The 17,004-nt window shown below is 40.0% G+C and overlaps 1 protein-coding gene across 3 annotated transcripts in view; it reads left to right on the forward strand.

Annotated features, from left to right (window-relative positions):
• The window catches only part of LOC134797456 (protein numb), a 39,693-nt gene that overhangs the window by 18,329 nt on the left and 4,360 nt on the right, over positions 1-17,004 (forward strand). For 2 of the 3 annotated variants that reach the window (XM_063769702.1, XM_063769709.1), the window contains exons 2-4: positions 10,171-10,446; positions 13,138-13,289; positions 15,223-15,434. In XM_063769702.1, coding sequence (XP_063625772.1) covers positions 10,240-10,446; positions 13,138-13,289; positions 15,223-15,434 — 571 coding nt within the window. In that variant the 5' untranslated portion in view covers positions 10,171-10,239. Of the gene's footprint in view, positions 1-195; positions 1,320-10,170; positions 10,447-13,137; positions 13,290-15,222; positions 15,435-17,004 lie in introns of those variants that run through there. The other variant, XM_063769694.1, reaches the window with a different exon arrangement.

The raw sequence follows: 17,004 nt of genomic DNA on the forward strand, positions 1-17,004 counted from the left end.
TCCTCCTACGTAATGAAAATGAACGAAATAGAAGTGCTCTATGAACGGGTTTTGTTTGACATACCTATCTAACACAGGACCTTACGTTCTCACTTCTCACGTCTTTATGCAAAACGTAACAGATTTGATTAAAAAAAATTCTGTGTGGATATGTTGGATTAAAGATTAAAAACAGATTTTAGATGAGATCACCGTCATCGCCAGTTCTTGACAATAGGACCGGTCGTGCGGGGCGCGACGGGCGGGGCAGGCCGGGACGGGTGCGCCGCTCCACTCTGCAGGGTTTGTGCGATTCACACCGTACGCGACCCACTCAGTACGACAGTTGTTCGCTGCCTGCGCGGCGCGCGCGCCTCATCCTGTTTCCGACTCGACAACATTCCTTAACTTATAATATATCTAGTCAAAATGAAGTTTAGTGTTTTCTGTGATACTAACTGGAAGTGTTTGTGCGATAAACGAAAAAGTGGATTAGCTCTATAACGACACGTTACGGTTCAAAGAACAATGCTGTGGGAAAAAATAACGTTCAGCTGGCATCGGCAGTCGTTCCCAGCTACCTACCGAACGTCTCTCCCCCCGCGGGCCGGGTGCCGGGTTCAATGCGCCTCTCTGCGTTTATTCATCGCTTGTGGGAAAAGTTGACCCCCGTTTGAAAAAATATTGTTAACGAATTCACACGATTCCTGTTCTATTGATGCGTGTCTAAGATGAATGGGTCATCAGATCGAGTGTGCCTGGATCATTATGAGATCACTTCCTAGACACCTGCAACTGAGTACTTCTATCCTAAAGTGATAATTTAATTTCTGTTTACTTGCAGAGGTGTCTTTAACAACGAACTAAGTCCAACAACTTTTTATACGCAAGCCGTCAAGGTTGCACCATTCCTCAGTTCGAGGTGTTTGTTTTGAGCTTTGCTGTGTTTGTCGAGTTTCGAGTTCGTCGAAATTGTTATCTTGTTATGCCACGGATTGCGTACCTGTACCTATATCAGAACCAGAAGTGATTTACTTCATTATTAGATAACTTGTTTTTGGTGAACACGGAGATGAAATGTGTCGGATTTGCCGTTAAAATTTAAATTGCATTAACTAGATTCCGGAGGCCATGGATATAGTGCGGCTCGTGAACAGTGCAAAAACATCGCATAGGTGTAGTGCCGCTAAGTGAATTAGTGGATATGTGCTAGTGCTGTGCAGTGTCTAGTGTACCTATTTGGATTTCGCTGTATTGTCTTCAAAATGGGGAACCAAGGCTCGTCAGCTCACGAGCCTTTCGACCGAGCTCAAACGCAGAACGCCACCGACTTGAAAATGGTTAGAACTCATTTGATTACCTATTTCCAATTCAATACGCGTGACTCATTGGTTAACTATTGTCATCGTTTTATTGTTCACTGTACCTGTACGGGTATCTACTGACAAATCTGCATATTGTGCGTGACCATTGCTTGACGTAGGTAAATAGGAATGCATTTATATTGAAACGTCTCAATTACCTATCTATTGAATCGGGTATCTTAATTGGATGCTGTTAAGCAATAATGTGTCAACCCACATTAATTTTTCAATAAGATTTCAACTCAAAAAATTGACGCTTAAAGTTGACATTTTATTGCAAAATGGATGTGGGATGACTCATTTTTGCTAAACACCATCCAATTAAGGTAGTGGTGTCGGTCTTTTCTTTATTTATTATCCTATATTCCTGTGATATCATTGGTATTGGTACTCAAGTTCCTAATTTTTACTGATCATTTTATAGTCTCATAAAAGTAATGAGTATCCGTCCATGAATTGTGTCGCTTTAACTTTAAACTCGGGTAAATCCATTCGACCCTCTCAGCAAATATCTACCCTATTACCTTTTCTTAACACCAAAATCCCATAATTTGTCAGATGGATTTACCCGAGTTATCCAAGGGAGGGTATAATATTTATGTAGGTACACAAGCACACATACTTTGGTCAAATTTTAGAATACCGTTGCATTGAACTTGAATTTGAAATTGAATCGCCTTAGTGTCTTAATGTATGTCTGTTTGCCTGCCTGTTTAGGATAGCTAATGCGATCAGCGAAATGCGATGCGTTTGACAGACATCGTTTGGCGCTGCTATCATTTGCGCGGGTGATTTGAACATACAAATTGATATCAATTTGACATCACACCCCATTCATCTCGACTCACCAAACATTGTTTTTTATAGGTACCTATGCCAAATACCTAAAGGTGGCCACTGACGAGCCTTCCAACAGTCCAAATAGCGTGGCTGCAATCCAAAATCGGTCCGTGAATGTCAAAAACGTACAATGTTTAATATTAGGATGCCGTCCATTTGGATGAATCCATTGTAACGGCATCCATTTGGAAGGCTCGTCAGTGGCCTGCTTAAATGACATTTCGACTGCCGCATCCAAATGCCATGGGATATAAAACAACTTAAATATTGGCGCGAGTCAGTTTTGCTACGAGGCCTGATTAGTGATAACATACTTTGTGAACTTCTGTCATTTTTTATATTTCCAATTGATGATGATGATGATCCTTCCGGCCGGTTTCGACCAAGGCGACCACTTCGACTCCTAGTTAGCTCGGAGCTCGGCGCCCGAATATGGCTGACGTAGCCGATCTTTGAGGTGAACCCCCGCGCACATTGAGGGCACGTGAGAACACCAGCCACATAGTGGTAGTGAATGGAAGCAGGCTGGCGTGCTTTCAGCTCATCGCGTTTAACGTCGAGGTCAACTTTACGTTGCTCCTCGAAATCGCGCACTTTGTCATGCACCAGCCTGCGCCACTCAGGACGCTGTGCTGCCAAACCTTCCCACTGAGAGGGCTCGATGTTGCATCTTTTCATGTGCCGTTTCTGAACATCTTTGTATCGGAGGAGTTGCCCGCCAAGTTTCCGCTTACCCTCCTCTAGTTCAGAAAAAAAGATGCGCTTCGCCACTCTCTCCTCCGCCATACGCGATACGTGACCGCACCACCGAAGCTGTCGACGCATTAGGTAAGCCTCTAGTCCACCGACCTTGGCGCGTCGCAGAACTTCGGTATTTCGCACTCGGTCAGACCACTTGATGTTCATAATCTTACGTAGGCATTTGAGGTGGAACTGGTCTAAGGTACGAATGTGATTTCCAATTATCCAATACCCGAACCTTGTCGGTTCCAAAAAACCGAAATAGGTAATTATCGAACCTGCTCACAATATTTCACGAGATACACGAAAATTGCGACATGTAGAGTCTGTTCGGAAATAGAAGAGTAGTGGAATGTGTTGGGCCCCATACATTCCACGACTCCTCTCTTTCCGCACAGACTCTAGAGGAAAACAGCCGGACATACGAATGCATTTTTGCCGAAACCACAGAATACATAATAGTAGTACCGTACAGAAAGGACACTTCCTATACAAAACCGAAGTTTGACAGCGATTCAGAGACGAATCATGCTATGCTATTAGGGTTGTCAAAATTCAAGTGATTATCTTATCTGTGGTCGTACACCCAAAAGGATGTCAAGTGGTGCCAACCCTAATAATTGCTCGGAGCAATGCTGAGCCGAACGGACCCGAGTTTGCCCGAAAGGAGGAGTGTCTCCCCACTGCCGAAACGGCAAAGCTGAAGCGAAGAGGTTTCGCATTCGCTCGTACCTATTCATTTTATTATTTTCATTCTAAACGTATAGTATATCGTATGTGTTCCAAACTATCCCAAGAAAAAATTTGAATTAATAAACAATTAAATTATTATCATGCTGGCGCTTCAGTGTTCCCATTAAGGCTTGGCCACATACAGAGCGCGACGCAGCGCCGCGTCCACGCCGCGCGACCGCGGCACATGCTAACAGGTTACCGACGTCAAACAGACTGCGTCCCGCCGGTATCACGCCCCGCTTCTGTCGCGCCCCGCGCCGCGCGGCCTATTGCGTCCGCGCGGCGCGTGCGCAGCGCTGCGCCGAGCGAACGCGGCGGCCCGCCGCGTCGCGCAAGGTCACGTCAGTAGGATCGGACGTAGGCAGCGAGCGGTGCGCCGCGTTCCCGCGCGGCCGCGCCGCGTTCACGCGCGCCTTGAGGGCGTGTTGAGAGCGTGAGGCCGGCGCGCGCCCTGTTTGACCAGGCTTCGCGTCGGCATCACGCGGCGCGGACGCGGCGCTGCGTCGCGCTCTGTGTGTGGCCAAGCCTTTACTAACCACGGCTATTTAATCGTTCAATCGCGGGTTATAAAGTTTCATTAGCATATTGTTCATCGCCGGCAGGGGGTGGCAGGGTAACTGGGAATAACCGGGTACTTTTACCCTTTTTATCGAATAATCAAACTGTTCCAATCAATCGTTGTATACCTATACAACAACTAATACTAGACACTAATGCCCAATACGTAGGTACTTAGGTAGTTATTAATGTTATTATGTAATGCATAAGGGCCAAGTAACAGAATGATGCATACCTAATAGCTGTAGGTGTAGGGCGGATTAGGTAATGCGTTTCAAAAGTTAAACAGCCGAAATTAAATGCGGAGCGTGCTAGTAACACCGACCTAATTACAAGAACCTATTACGTAGGTATGCTGTTCTGAATTTATGCGACACATGTGTGTGAAGTGGGTAAACAGTCTAGTATTTGCTGCTAAAGTAGAAAACAATGCTCATGCATTTTACTGCGGAACTAATAAGGACGAAAATTCAACGACGCATATCGCATTTGCGCACCCTTGACCAAAATATTAGTTCCCATTTCCCATGGTACACGCGGTCGCTGTTAGTTCTTATTATATTTGTGGCTGCCACTTTAGGGCAGCCATCTGTCAAATCGCAGCTAGGATCTAATCCTTAAAACTGTACTGACACGTGCTTTTTATAATGTTTTGTTTGCCATCTGCCACTGCACGCTGTTACCGTAAACCGCGGCTATACACAGTAATAATCTGTAAAATTTTCAGTGTCTGGTTTGATTAATATAAGTACCTACCAGCCATTACCAACCATACCTACCTATATGGTTGCATAAACACGAATATTTGTTCCTGAGTTACATTTAGGTACCTATTATATACTTATTATGTATATTGTTGTATTGTATAGGTGCCTTTTTATACCATCAATAAATACCGTTCGTCGTCATGGATCCTGCCTTTCATTTCATCATCCCAAGTGAGGCTCCACCATCTGCCCTCTCAGCCTCTCACACTGGCGCCCAACGTGCTCGTGCCCTCACAAATACATATTACCTCACATATTACATTAAAAAAGGCTACCTAATACTTTTTTGTATTAAATAGCTCTTTTTCCATTAGTCCTTGCTTCTAATCTTTTTTTCTGTTATGGATTCCTGGTTTTGGTATAGATTTAATTTTCTATAACTTTTTCCTTCGTGGTAAAGTGGTAAAACACGGCTTCCCATCAGATCAATAGTGTAAAACCGAAAATACATAGATTATGGTCCATGTCTAGCGCTGTGTACAATGTGGACAATAATCTATTTTCGGTTATTATCGATGTATCTATAATTAGATTTATGATTCGGATAAATGTACTTAGCTGAAACTATAGGTGGCGGCCACGTGAAACTATTTTCTATCTTATCGGTTGGCCTAAAATTGTAGGCCACAGTGAAAAGGAATTGATAACATTAATTACACTGCAATAAACGCGCGTGTCACTTATCTTTTGGTATCTTTGCTCGTGGAATATTCAGTCATTAATTCACATTTTACGACTCTACTACCTACCTACATAAATACATGAACTGACGCATTTTTTTTATCTATTAAATATCTAAAAAAATATACTTGTTGACAGCTTTTCTAATTTTTACAAATTTTTAATAGTCTTAAAATTTTTGAGAATGAATTTATGTTAATGAAGACTCAAATTTTATATTTTGAGTGGTTGATCCTCATACTGTGTGAATGTTTATGTTTGTGATAACGCGCATGTTTCATTTCAATTAAATGTAATGTGTTTATTTGCATTTAGGGATTGCAAATATTCGAAACATTCAGGTATTCGAATATTCGACTTTTTCTGACGCCATATTCGAATAATTATTCGAATATTTTTTAAAAAGTAAGAAAAGGATCGAGAAATCGGTTTTTTCACTTATTGCTAAAACTAATGATATTTTGCAGATATCCACTTAATTGACTAGATTTTATCATCCTACTCTTGAGTTGCCCACGTTTATAAAAGCAAGTAAAACCCAAAAATTAATCGTTTTCAATATTTCTAGATAAAACTTTTCTTATAAATGCGTCGTTGCGTGAATTAATATAACTTTAACCATCCAAACACGTATGTAAGAGATAAAACATGTTAGTAGGTAATTATTTTCTGATTTAAATTAACTTGTGGTCGAAGAGAGAGCTGTAAAATGGCCTTAAATTCCATTGTATTTTGAATCTTTATTGACTTTATTTGTCTTGGCAAGTTATTTTTGATTCCTAATGGTCGGCTATTATATAAATCATATAATAGGTATTGGAATGTTAAATATTAAGGGAAAAAGTTGGCTGACTACTGGGTAGATTATTCGTTATAGCTAAAGGTGCATGGTTAAATTTCAATTATCAAATTTGCGAATTGCGATAAAGGGCAAGGTTTAGACTTTGAATATTCGCTTAAGGTACGCTTGTACTCAATAAATAGAATGACCATTTATCTTAAAACTTATGTAAGGTTGCTTGTACTTAACTAGAAAAAGCATTAGCTGCACCGTAATAAAACATACTTCTTGATTTCGTTTTCTTTGAAATGCCTATCGAGAGGAATTCAGTAAAAACATTATTTTCTTCGCATTTGGGTACCTACCGTTCCTCATTCACTGTAAGTATCCTGCAAAACACACAGAAACTGTAACTATAGCGGATGAAAATAGGTTTTTTCTAGTAATAAAAAATATTCGAATATTCGAAACCAGAGCGGCCGAATATTCGAATATCAAAACAGGTCGAATATTCGACATATTCGAATAATCGAATTCCAAGCCCTATTTGCATTATATTATGTACAGATAAGATTGTAGATTCAATAGTATTATGTCCAGATAATATCAATACTTTATAGTAGGCACGTAAAATATTTTAAAACCTATTTAAGTACATTTATATTACGTTAAGTTACATATTGATTTACATAATCAATTACAATAACAATAATTTTTAAAATATTTAAAATGAGGATAGAGCCAGGAATAGCATTAATAAATTGTCACAATAATAATAAAAATCTACATTTAAGGGAAATATTCCTAAATGCTATAAAAATTGTGCTCTAAAATTGCATGTGGTCATTGACATACATATCTAGGGACTGGCCTTACGGGCAATAATAATGAGGCATGGCAAGGGCCAGTACAGAGGTGTGACACTGCTACAACGCGATTGGTTGATGAGTTCGCGTCACGCGCGCGATTGGTTGATGAGTTCGCATCACGCGCGCTATTGGTCGCAACTAATTGCGTTAGACTGCACGATTGGCTGGAATTCGTGAGTGACACCGCTGAAATAGTACCATTTTTAGTGCCCGTAAGGCCAGTCCTAGATACATAAGTCAATGCATGTGGTCATAGGCTACGGTGTTGTGTCAACTTCCCTTCAAGGTATAGCACAGGTATTAAAACAAGTATTTATAAAATAGGTGTACCTATTCATATATTTTTAGCTGAGTAGGATATGAATCACTAATTACCAAGCAGCAACTCGGTGTACTTTCGTTTGGGCCAAATACCTTTCGCCAAATTTCACTTCCCAATAAACTTATCGCACTAGTTTCATTTCCCAAAGGAACCTTTAGCAAAGTTACACTTCGCATATAATTTATTTGGTCAAATTATCACTTGGCATGATTTTACTTTGTCAAATGTTGTTAGGACAAAAAATTATTTAGCAAACGTTTTTTATTGCCTAATATTATATTCCAAAAAAGCCGTTAAGTGGGTTAGGTTAGGTTTGGACTGCGATCCTCACAGAACCGAACAAAAGTGGGTTAGGTTAGGTTAGAACGGCGAGCCTTACAGAAACTAATTGCTACTAGAAAAGTGGGTTTGATTAGGTTAGAACTGCGATCCTCCCAGAACCGAACTGCTATCCGAGAAGTGGGTTAGGTTAGGCTAGAACTACGACCCTTACAGAAACGAAATGCTACTAGAAAAGTGGGTAGTGCACCATCTACATTCTACAATAATCTTTCACCGGCCCCCATAGAAATCGGTTTTTTTCTTAAAAATTATAATTTTTATGGTTCAACTAATCACATCCGTAGGTATGGCTAAAACATAACCAAATGATAAAAAAACCAAGGTCGGGATTAAGTATTTCAAATAAAAGCAAAAATAAATATCCATTGGTATGTAAATTGTATGCCATGCAATATGTTATGCTTAATGATACATTTGACTAAATAATACTTGGTAAAATGAAACTTGTCCAAGTAATTATTTGCTAAACAATAACTTGCCAAAAAAGACTATTGCTAACTGAAAAATTGCGATAAGTTGTTTTGCCAAACATTTTTTTGGGAAATGATAATTTGGGAAACATAGTTTGGGATGTGATACTTAGGGAAACGTTTTTGGCCCATTCGTTAGTAAACCCAGCAACTCATTTGAGGAAATCAAAGAAAAAAGGTAGGTTTTATATTGCTGCACATGTGAAATCGGAACATGAATTATTTAGGTTTAATAACATACCTTTCTACATATGCTTATCTATATACCTTTGGAAAGTAATATGGTTTGTAAGGTATGTATCTATGGCCTATGGGCCTTAAAATAAATGCTTTGATTGATTGATTGAAAATTCCCAAAATGAGGTTGGTGTTTAGACACATATGTACCTAGTACCTTAATACCTCTATAAATAATTATGAGTGAAATGGTGATGTTTAAGGCCTGTGCACACCGGCTTGCGTGTGCGTGACGTGCACGTGCGCGTGCGCTAAAATGTTGGAGCCGCACACGCACACGTCACGCAGGCGGGGTGCCCTCACTCATAAGGATCTGTATACTACAACGCAGCACGCGCACTGCACGTCACGCACACGCAGCCGGTGTGCACAGGCCTTTATCAATTGTTGAAATGTCCTGCGGTTTTTAGAAACAGGTACCTACTATGTATTTACAACTCAATAAACGCATGTCGTCCTGATGTCAATCTAGAGACGGACAGTCATAAACTCTGGTGTACTTAACTAGTACTTTATTGTCGGATTCTGGTCAGGGAGAGGGGGCACCATGGTCTGGAAATGCTTAGGGTATCAAAATATCTTAATCCGGCACTGATCGTTTGCGGAGTCAAACGATTTGGGACTCTCATTTTATACGCATTACCATGCCTTCCCGAAAAAAATCGAATCATTCGCGAAAGTCTCGCAATGCATTGAGGTTACAAGGGGCACGTGGTCTTCGTCAGTAGTCTGAAGAAGACCACGGTGAGTGGCGCTCTAGCCAGGCTGGCCGCTTCGCTTTCGCTCGCGCGCGTATACCTTACTGTATCGTCCGATATACACGCTACTACTCTGTCGTTTAAATCACGTGTAAAATTTGAATAAGGGCGAAAAAAACTATTGATTTTGGAGTGTAGTTTTATTTAGTGGTATCTAATTGTAAAATATTTTATCTGGACTACAGTCCTCTAGCATATCCATCTGTCAACTTTACCTTCAAGTTCCGCCTCCAGGGGAGAGGGAGTGAAATTAGGATTAGAAATTAGCCGCTTACTGACACAGACCGAATTCCACGCGGGCGGAGCCGCGGGCACAGCTAGTAAATAATAAAGTAAAAAAAAGTGCCGACCGGCCCCATCTTGTGGCCCCACCGTGGGGTAAAAGTCAAAAGAAAAGAAGGTGAGATGGGGTGCTCCTAAAAAAGTTATACATACAAAGTACTGAGGTATACAGATGCTTTGTTGCAGTTTATGATAGCGATAGGAGGGGATCAAACCTACATCAGTTTCATTGATTGATGAACTATTTACGTAAGATCCCCTTTGCTTCTTTGGTTCTGCTTTTGTAGTAGTTCTTAATACCTAAATCTAAATTATTATTAGTACAATCTTGATGTTAGGATATTAATAATTTTTCGGATACCTACTACAAACTTCTGACATGTATTAATCTCTGCGTAGTTCAAGATAGTATAGTGGTAGTAATATTTTAATATCGCATTCCAGAAATCGTCAGTGCGCAGTTCATTGCGGCGGGCGCGCGCCGGCGGCGCCCTCTCGCCGCCCCGAGCCGGCATGGAGCGCCTGCGCCGGTCCTTCCGGGAGTCCTTCCGGCGGCGCAAGGGCTCGCCGCCCGAGTCGGCGCGCCCGCACCAATGGCACGCCGACGAGGCCGCAGTGCGCGCCGGCACCTGCACCTTCCCCGTCAAGTACCTGGGCTGCGTCGAGGTCTTCGAGTCAAGGGGGATGCAGGTCTGCGAGGAGGCGCTTAAGGTCTTACGGGTAAGTAATAGTCACCTGTGATTGACAAGGTCAAGAAAGCAGTTTGCTAATTCAATAATAACTCATTTATCAACACTTAAAAGTTTTATTTCAGGGAAGACTAACGATTTCCTGCCTCTAATATACACCTAATTTAGTTAGTCTTCCTGGACATTTTCCGCAAACCAACGTCCATGGTTGCCTATTTTTCGCAAAGCATTTTCTAAAATTTTTGCTCAGAACCTATGCTCTAAGTTCCTCCTATATGTATAATTATAAAAGGAATTTCAATAAACTCTACTTTCTAGCAAAGTAAAACAATTTTACATTTAGGCTGCCCATTTTTCAACAATCATGCACCACCACTATTTATTCTGCTTTGAAACTGATTGTAAAGTAATGAATTATTACAGGGTGCATACATAAGTTGCTTGCCTTACAATGCCACTCTATCGTCATTGCAACGTTTAAACAATTTAAAAGAAAGTCACTCTCAGTAATTGACTCCGTCCTTGAAAAATACTTGGAAGTTTATAGGCCAAAGTCATGTTATGCAATCCAATTGTCAGAATTCCCGTGATCACATTGACACACAAAAACGATTCGACCCATTTCAACGCGTACAAGTAATTGCCGCGTTGGTCACTTGCCAATTACCACTGGCGTCGGTTCACCGGGTCAAAGGATAATGAATCAAGTGGGACGATATCAAATTGCGAGCAACAATAGTTTTTCATAATAGCCCCGAAACAGGCCGTGAAAACTATTGTGAATGGCACACTTAAATGTCAGTTTGTCATTATGAATCCGGAAGCGCCGTCGAAAGTATGTCTGCTTCGTTGTTACGATTTCACGGTTTTACTGATTGATTTTGTTTTATTAATTGTAGAGATTGTTAACATCGGGAATTCACGAAGATTCTTTTTTAGACTAATCACAGTAACCACTGACCAATGCAGCGAAAATCACGGTCAGAATAAGTAATAGGCTCGGAAATCAAGTAATGCCCATTTAGGCGAAAATTTATTTTCATCGTGCGAATTTGGTCCTCGAACTGCAGCCAACCGCATTGTAATTAATGTAGTATACCCTATATATATATAATGGACCTGGAACCGGTAATGGGACAATAAACCACAAATCCTCTAAAATAAGTATCTAAAAGTAGTTTACACTACACAAAACACTGGCTATATTTTATCATAAATAAGAGTCCTAGAGCTGCTTCAGTTTGAATTTTTCATAAATTCGGTTACTTTTTAAGAAATTGGCGTCAACCCAAAAGTTGGCGTGTCACTGAAAAAACTACCACTAAGAATTCTTAACAACTTCGCTAAAAGAGGTGAGTTATTTTATTAAATTTTAATAAATGAATACTTGATGAAAACTAGAATGTGTTTTGTTAATTGCATTTACCACGAGATAAGGTATACAACACACTATGTTGAGACTCCACAGATGTAAAAAAATAGTGGTATTTGGCCCAATCTCATTATAGGAGCTGTAAAACTGCATACCTCCTATGATGGGACAATTTACATAATGATGCTTGCCATGCCATAATTTCATGTTTAAACAATACAGAAGTAAAATGTAGTTACGAAATATGTCAACCAGGAGGTATGCTCGGACTTCGGATAAATTAATATCGTTTTTCCAAACTTTTATTTAACTTACCCTGTTAGTTAGTGTGGGTCAAATCTTGGTAGCTGAATTTGACCCACTTTCCGATTTCCGATTGAGTTGAAATTTTGTATACGTAATTAAGTATGCAAATCGGATGATAATGCAATATTATGAAAACATGGACCTGATCTGATGATGGAGACAGGAGGTGGCGATGGGAACTCTTCGATAAACCCTAACTAAGGGAAAACCACCAATGATGGACACTTTTAGCCAGTGTTCGACATAAGTACTTTAGGTCAAAGTGACAGGAATTAATTTTGAATAAAGAAAAAAAATCGTTGTTCAAACTTAAACTATATTATTACTTTGACATAAGTGCCATGTCGAACATTGGTGCAGCGTCGATCATTGGTGCTTTTACATTAATGGTGTTTGGGTATATTAGAATTGTCTCGATGGGTCTAATACAATAATAATTGTCGGTGGAAAGAAAAATACATTCAGCGATAAAAGCTTATAACAATAATTGATTTTAATGCCATAACTTATTCCCTATTTCAATATTTTATACTGATAGAGCAATGTCCATTATAGGGGGCCCATTACTGGTTCCACGTCCATTATCGGGGTTCCATTACTGGAGCTTTGGTGTCCATGACTGGAGAAAAAAAACATAGTTTTAATTTGTTAAGTATGTGGAAACTCATTGCAGTATCTTTGATACAACACGCCTGAAACATGAAAGACGGATAGGACATTCATCTTGTAACAAGCTAAGCGGTCGACCATTTACATCTATCAGGGAAATATCACAAATACTCCAAATTTCCTCTTAAATGTCCCATGACTGGTGCTGTCACCTTACATACCTGCTAGTATTGCTGCTGTGTGACTACGAATATTATGTGAACTTATGCGATTATCACCTTGTTGCAGCACTTGCAGCTTACTGAAAGGGTGAAAGGCTTGTTTTACAACTTCCTTGAACTTCGATTGAAGCTTCAATCCTTTAATGTATCTAGTCTGCTCTGTCTGATACGTAGTTTTTCGAACTCTATTTTGATTGTGTATGTTTTATTCCAGAATTCTCGACGGCGGCCCGTGCGGGCGGTGTTGCACGTGAGCGGCGACGGGCTGCGCGTGGTCGACGAGGAGACCAAGGGGCTGATGGTAGACCAGACCATCGAGAAGGTCTCCTTCTGCGCGCCCGATAGGAACCACGAGAGGGGATTCAGGTAAGCCTTAATGTTTAAAATTTAAGGGAGCGCCGGTGAACTGATAATATACTACGTGAAAATGTCAATAAAAAATGATAAATTTACTCCGATCCGAAGCACGTACATTTACCTACAACCGCTAAAATACCTAACTAGAAGAGTGTTACAGTTGTAGCCGTAGTTAGGTTATTTATGGTACGAACAACGCGAGACGAAATATGGTAGAAAATATAATTATTAATTCCTATCAATATGTCTTTTGTATCTGTACTTGGGAGATGAATTCGCATATTTTGCATGTCGTTTTGTCGCCTGGACTGTGAACCTTAGTCTGTTATGCTTTAAAAACGTCGATTCCATTTATTCTATGAAATATCTGATTTAAACTCGAAATTAGTTTGTTATTGAAGTCATTTGCCACATTCTAAATCTGCAAACGTGCCGTGAATTATTAACTAACTACGGTCCTTTGCAGTTGGATTGTAGCCAGAATCCGTACTAGCGCCGCGAAGGTCGTTGTGATACTTGTGATGTTGACCACACACAATTGAATGACTGGACTGAAGGGATTATTTGTTAACTAATATTAATGTTGTATAATATAATAGGTATTATAAAAAAACAGAAAGAAAAGTTTTTAGAGTATTTGGATTAAAGGTTCCGTCACACAGGCGCGTTTTCTGGGCGGGGCGTGAGCGTTTTATATGTAAAAGCAGCGCGCCCCGCTCACACGCCGCCCTTAAAACGCGCCTGTGTGACGGAGCCATAAAAGGTCTCAGACCATGTAGACCCTCGTAAAATAGAGGCTTGTTTGAATGCAGTCCTCAGATGGTGTTTGGCTACGCATGGGTAACTCTAATTATTATTATCAAAGATAATGAACGTTGGGTAATTCATTAATACGAGTATAATACTCGTAGAAACAGCATGTCTTAGAGCTGCAAAACAAAAGTCTAAACACTATCAAAAGTTAACGGTGCTTAAAAGGTTCCGTAGCTTGTTTAATAATTATCTTCTAATTAGGATCACATCCGTGCATAATAGTAACCGGGTTTCAATGTAAACAGCTGAGTCAATATTCGATTCGCGGTAATTATAGGTGAAGGAAAAATCCTTCAGCATTATTTCCGACAGTTAAAACTAAGTCAATATTGTTTTGTTTTTATATGCGAGACAGTAATTGGTTATATTTACCAATTGTATAGACGTCGTATTCAATCGTGTTTGTTTTTACTATTACTCGTAATTTATAAAAATACGTGTGTAACTAAGCTACGGTACATTTACACCTACCTAAGTATTATGTACCTACCTATTAGAGTCCATCTAAGCTAACTTTAGAACTTTACACCTATTTGAATAGATCAAAGTGAGGGAGTGAAGTTTATATGAAAATATGATGTTTGTTATAAACTTGACATTAATGATGACATTCGTCATTGCAAATTCTGTGCAGATTTAGCTTGGTCCGACTCTAACTAGTACCTACTTGATTGGCTTGTGCTTGCGTTGTCGAAGCATTTATTCATTTATCTAAACAAACAGCTAGGTACCTATACAGCATGTTCTTTTCTTGCGTCTCCCATATTTCTGACATTCTCCACTCACTTCTTTCTTATTCATATTACATACAACCATTTGATACATAGAAGGTAGGATCGTATAGAAGTCGTATACGCGTGCCTCCGTGAGGGACAAAACATACGCAAATGCGACACTGTGATTGGTCGAATTTATTTGTTGCCCACCATTATCCATACCTAAAAATAGTGGGGAACAAAAAATATGTGAGACTGTGACAAGGACAAACAATAATAGCGCTTTCTCGGCTACTCCTACTGAAAGATACGTAAGACTATCCCGTTCTGTCAGTTATCCCCACAATCCAGTTTAATACTAGATTCATGAGTTGATATAATGTTGTCTGACAAAGTAATGTTGTTGTCTCCAGCTACATCTGCCGCGACGGCACGACGCGCCGCTGGATGTGCCACGGGTTCCTCGCGTCGCGCGACTCGGGCGAGCGGCTGTCGCACGCGGTGGGCTGCGCGTTCGCGGCCTGCCTCGAGCGCAAGCAGCGCCGCGACAAGGAGTGCGCCGTGTCCATGAGCATCGACGCGGCCAGCCACGCCTTCACCAGGCAGGGCTCCTTTAGGAAATCTAGTAAGTTGAAAACTGTTGATGATGGTTATCAATGTAGGCAAATTTCGATAATTGCTCTGAAAAGTCTGAAACTATTAATTTTCACTGAACTGTAGGGGTAAAATCGGTAGCTCTTCAGGTCCGTATCACTGGCTTTCATTTTGATCCGTACAGAACGCGACAATCTGTATATTTTTATGCGACCGCCAAGCACAAAGCGTACATTCACTCGTTTCTACTATGTATGTAGTTATAGGTACTGTAACTCAATATTTTATGGCAGGCGCAATCGGCAATAAACTGCCAGTCTGTTCGGGCTCGGCAGCGTTTAGCATGTGATATATAGCAGTGGCCGAATTATAAATTATAATATCAATTGAGATACATTTTCGTGAAATAGAAATGTTAATTTTATTATCTCTGTTTTACTGAATTTGGGCATGGAAGGTACTTATACGCTATATCTTGTACCAACTTACTTATAATACCAGTGTTTATCGCATGTCGTATATTCTCTGTTACCCTGGTCCTTTGCCCCCTAAAAAGATAGACATACAAACTTAAAAACGCTTTTCCGCCTGCGACGTATGTATACCATAATAATCAGATTTTTTGTCCAAAGCATCCATGTCTTTGTCCATCGAAAGTCGTAAGTGACCCACGCTGCGCAATAACTTATAACTATTGCATGACCCAAATATACGTAGAGGTAGATATGTACAATAGACTGTAAACTAGTTACACGGGACAAGTTACTACACAACACAAAACAAACAGAAACTTGTTATGATATTACAAAGTGAACACCGCCCACAACTGCGCTTTATTTGCGCTGTGCTTTCTACAATAGGTACAAACTTTCAAACATTATACAACTTTACCGAAATATACGAGTAACACTTGACAGTATTAAGCATGTTTTAAAAGTAGAAAGGTATCAAAACATGTACTTTAAGTACTTGACCTATGTTGCATGAAATAGTCAATAGCAAAAAGCATCTTTGAGGTCATCAAACTGATCACCTATACTAAAAACTAAGAAATAACTAGTACTCTTGAGACTCTGTTCTCACTGGTCTTATAAAACCTTTAAATTTGATTTCAAACTACATAGTACTCTTAGAAGCTGATTAGTGATTACTTACGGATAAACTGTTTTGGTTTTGCTTTCACTTCTCTAATTTCTAAATAGATACCTTTTAGCTAGATCAATCCGCTAGATTCTACTAAGCCAAATGTAACTCTTTTATCAAACTCACTTCAATGCACAAGAAGAAACGTTAAAAAAGGTTATACAATTTTAAGGAATTAATCAATTTTAGTGTTATAGAAATAAGCTTGTATGTGAGCTGGAAAACGGTTAAAATAGAAACTTCACATTTAGTGATAAATAAACGCTAGGTTGACGATATTTGTATGGTCGGGGGTGATTTCTATTTTCTAGATAAGATCTGCTCAGTCCAGAGATGCAGGTATACTCCAAGCTCTTTTCGAGCTTATACTCAGTGGCTTATGCTCAGTGGTGGGACGGGTGGGCGATGACAGGTTGAATATGATAAAGTGAACATTCGTTGTATAAAACAATGTTTTT

Source organism: Cydia splendana, chromosome 1 (genome assembly GCF_910591565.1).
Source record: "Cydia splendana chromosome 1, ilCydSple1.2, whole genome shotgun sequence".
NCBI lineage: Eukaryota > Metazoa > Arthropoda > Insecta > Lepidoptera > Tortricidae > Cydia > Cydia splendana.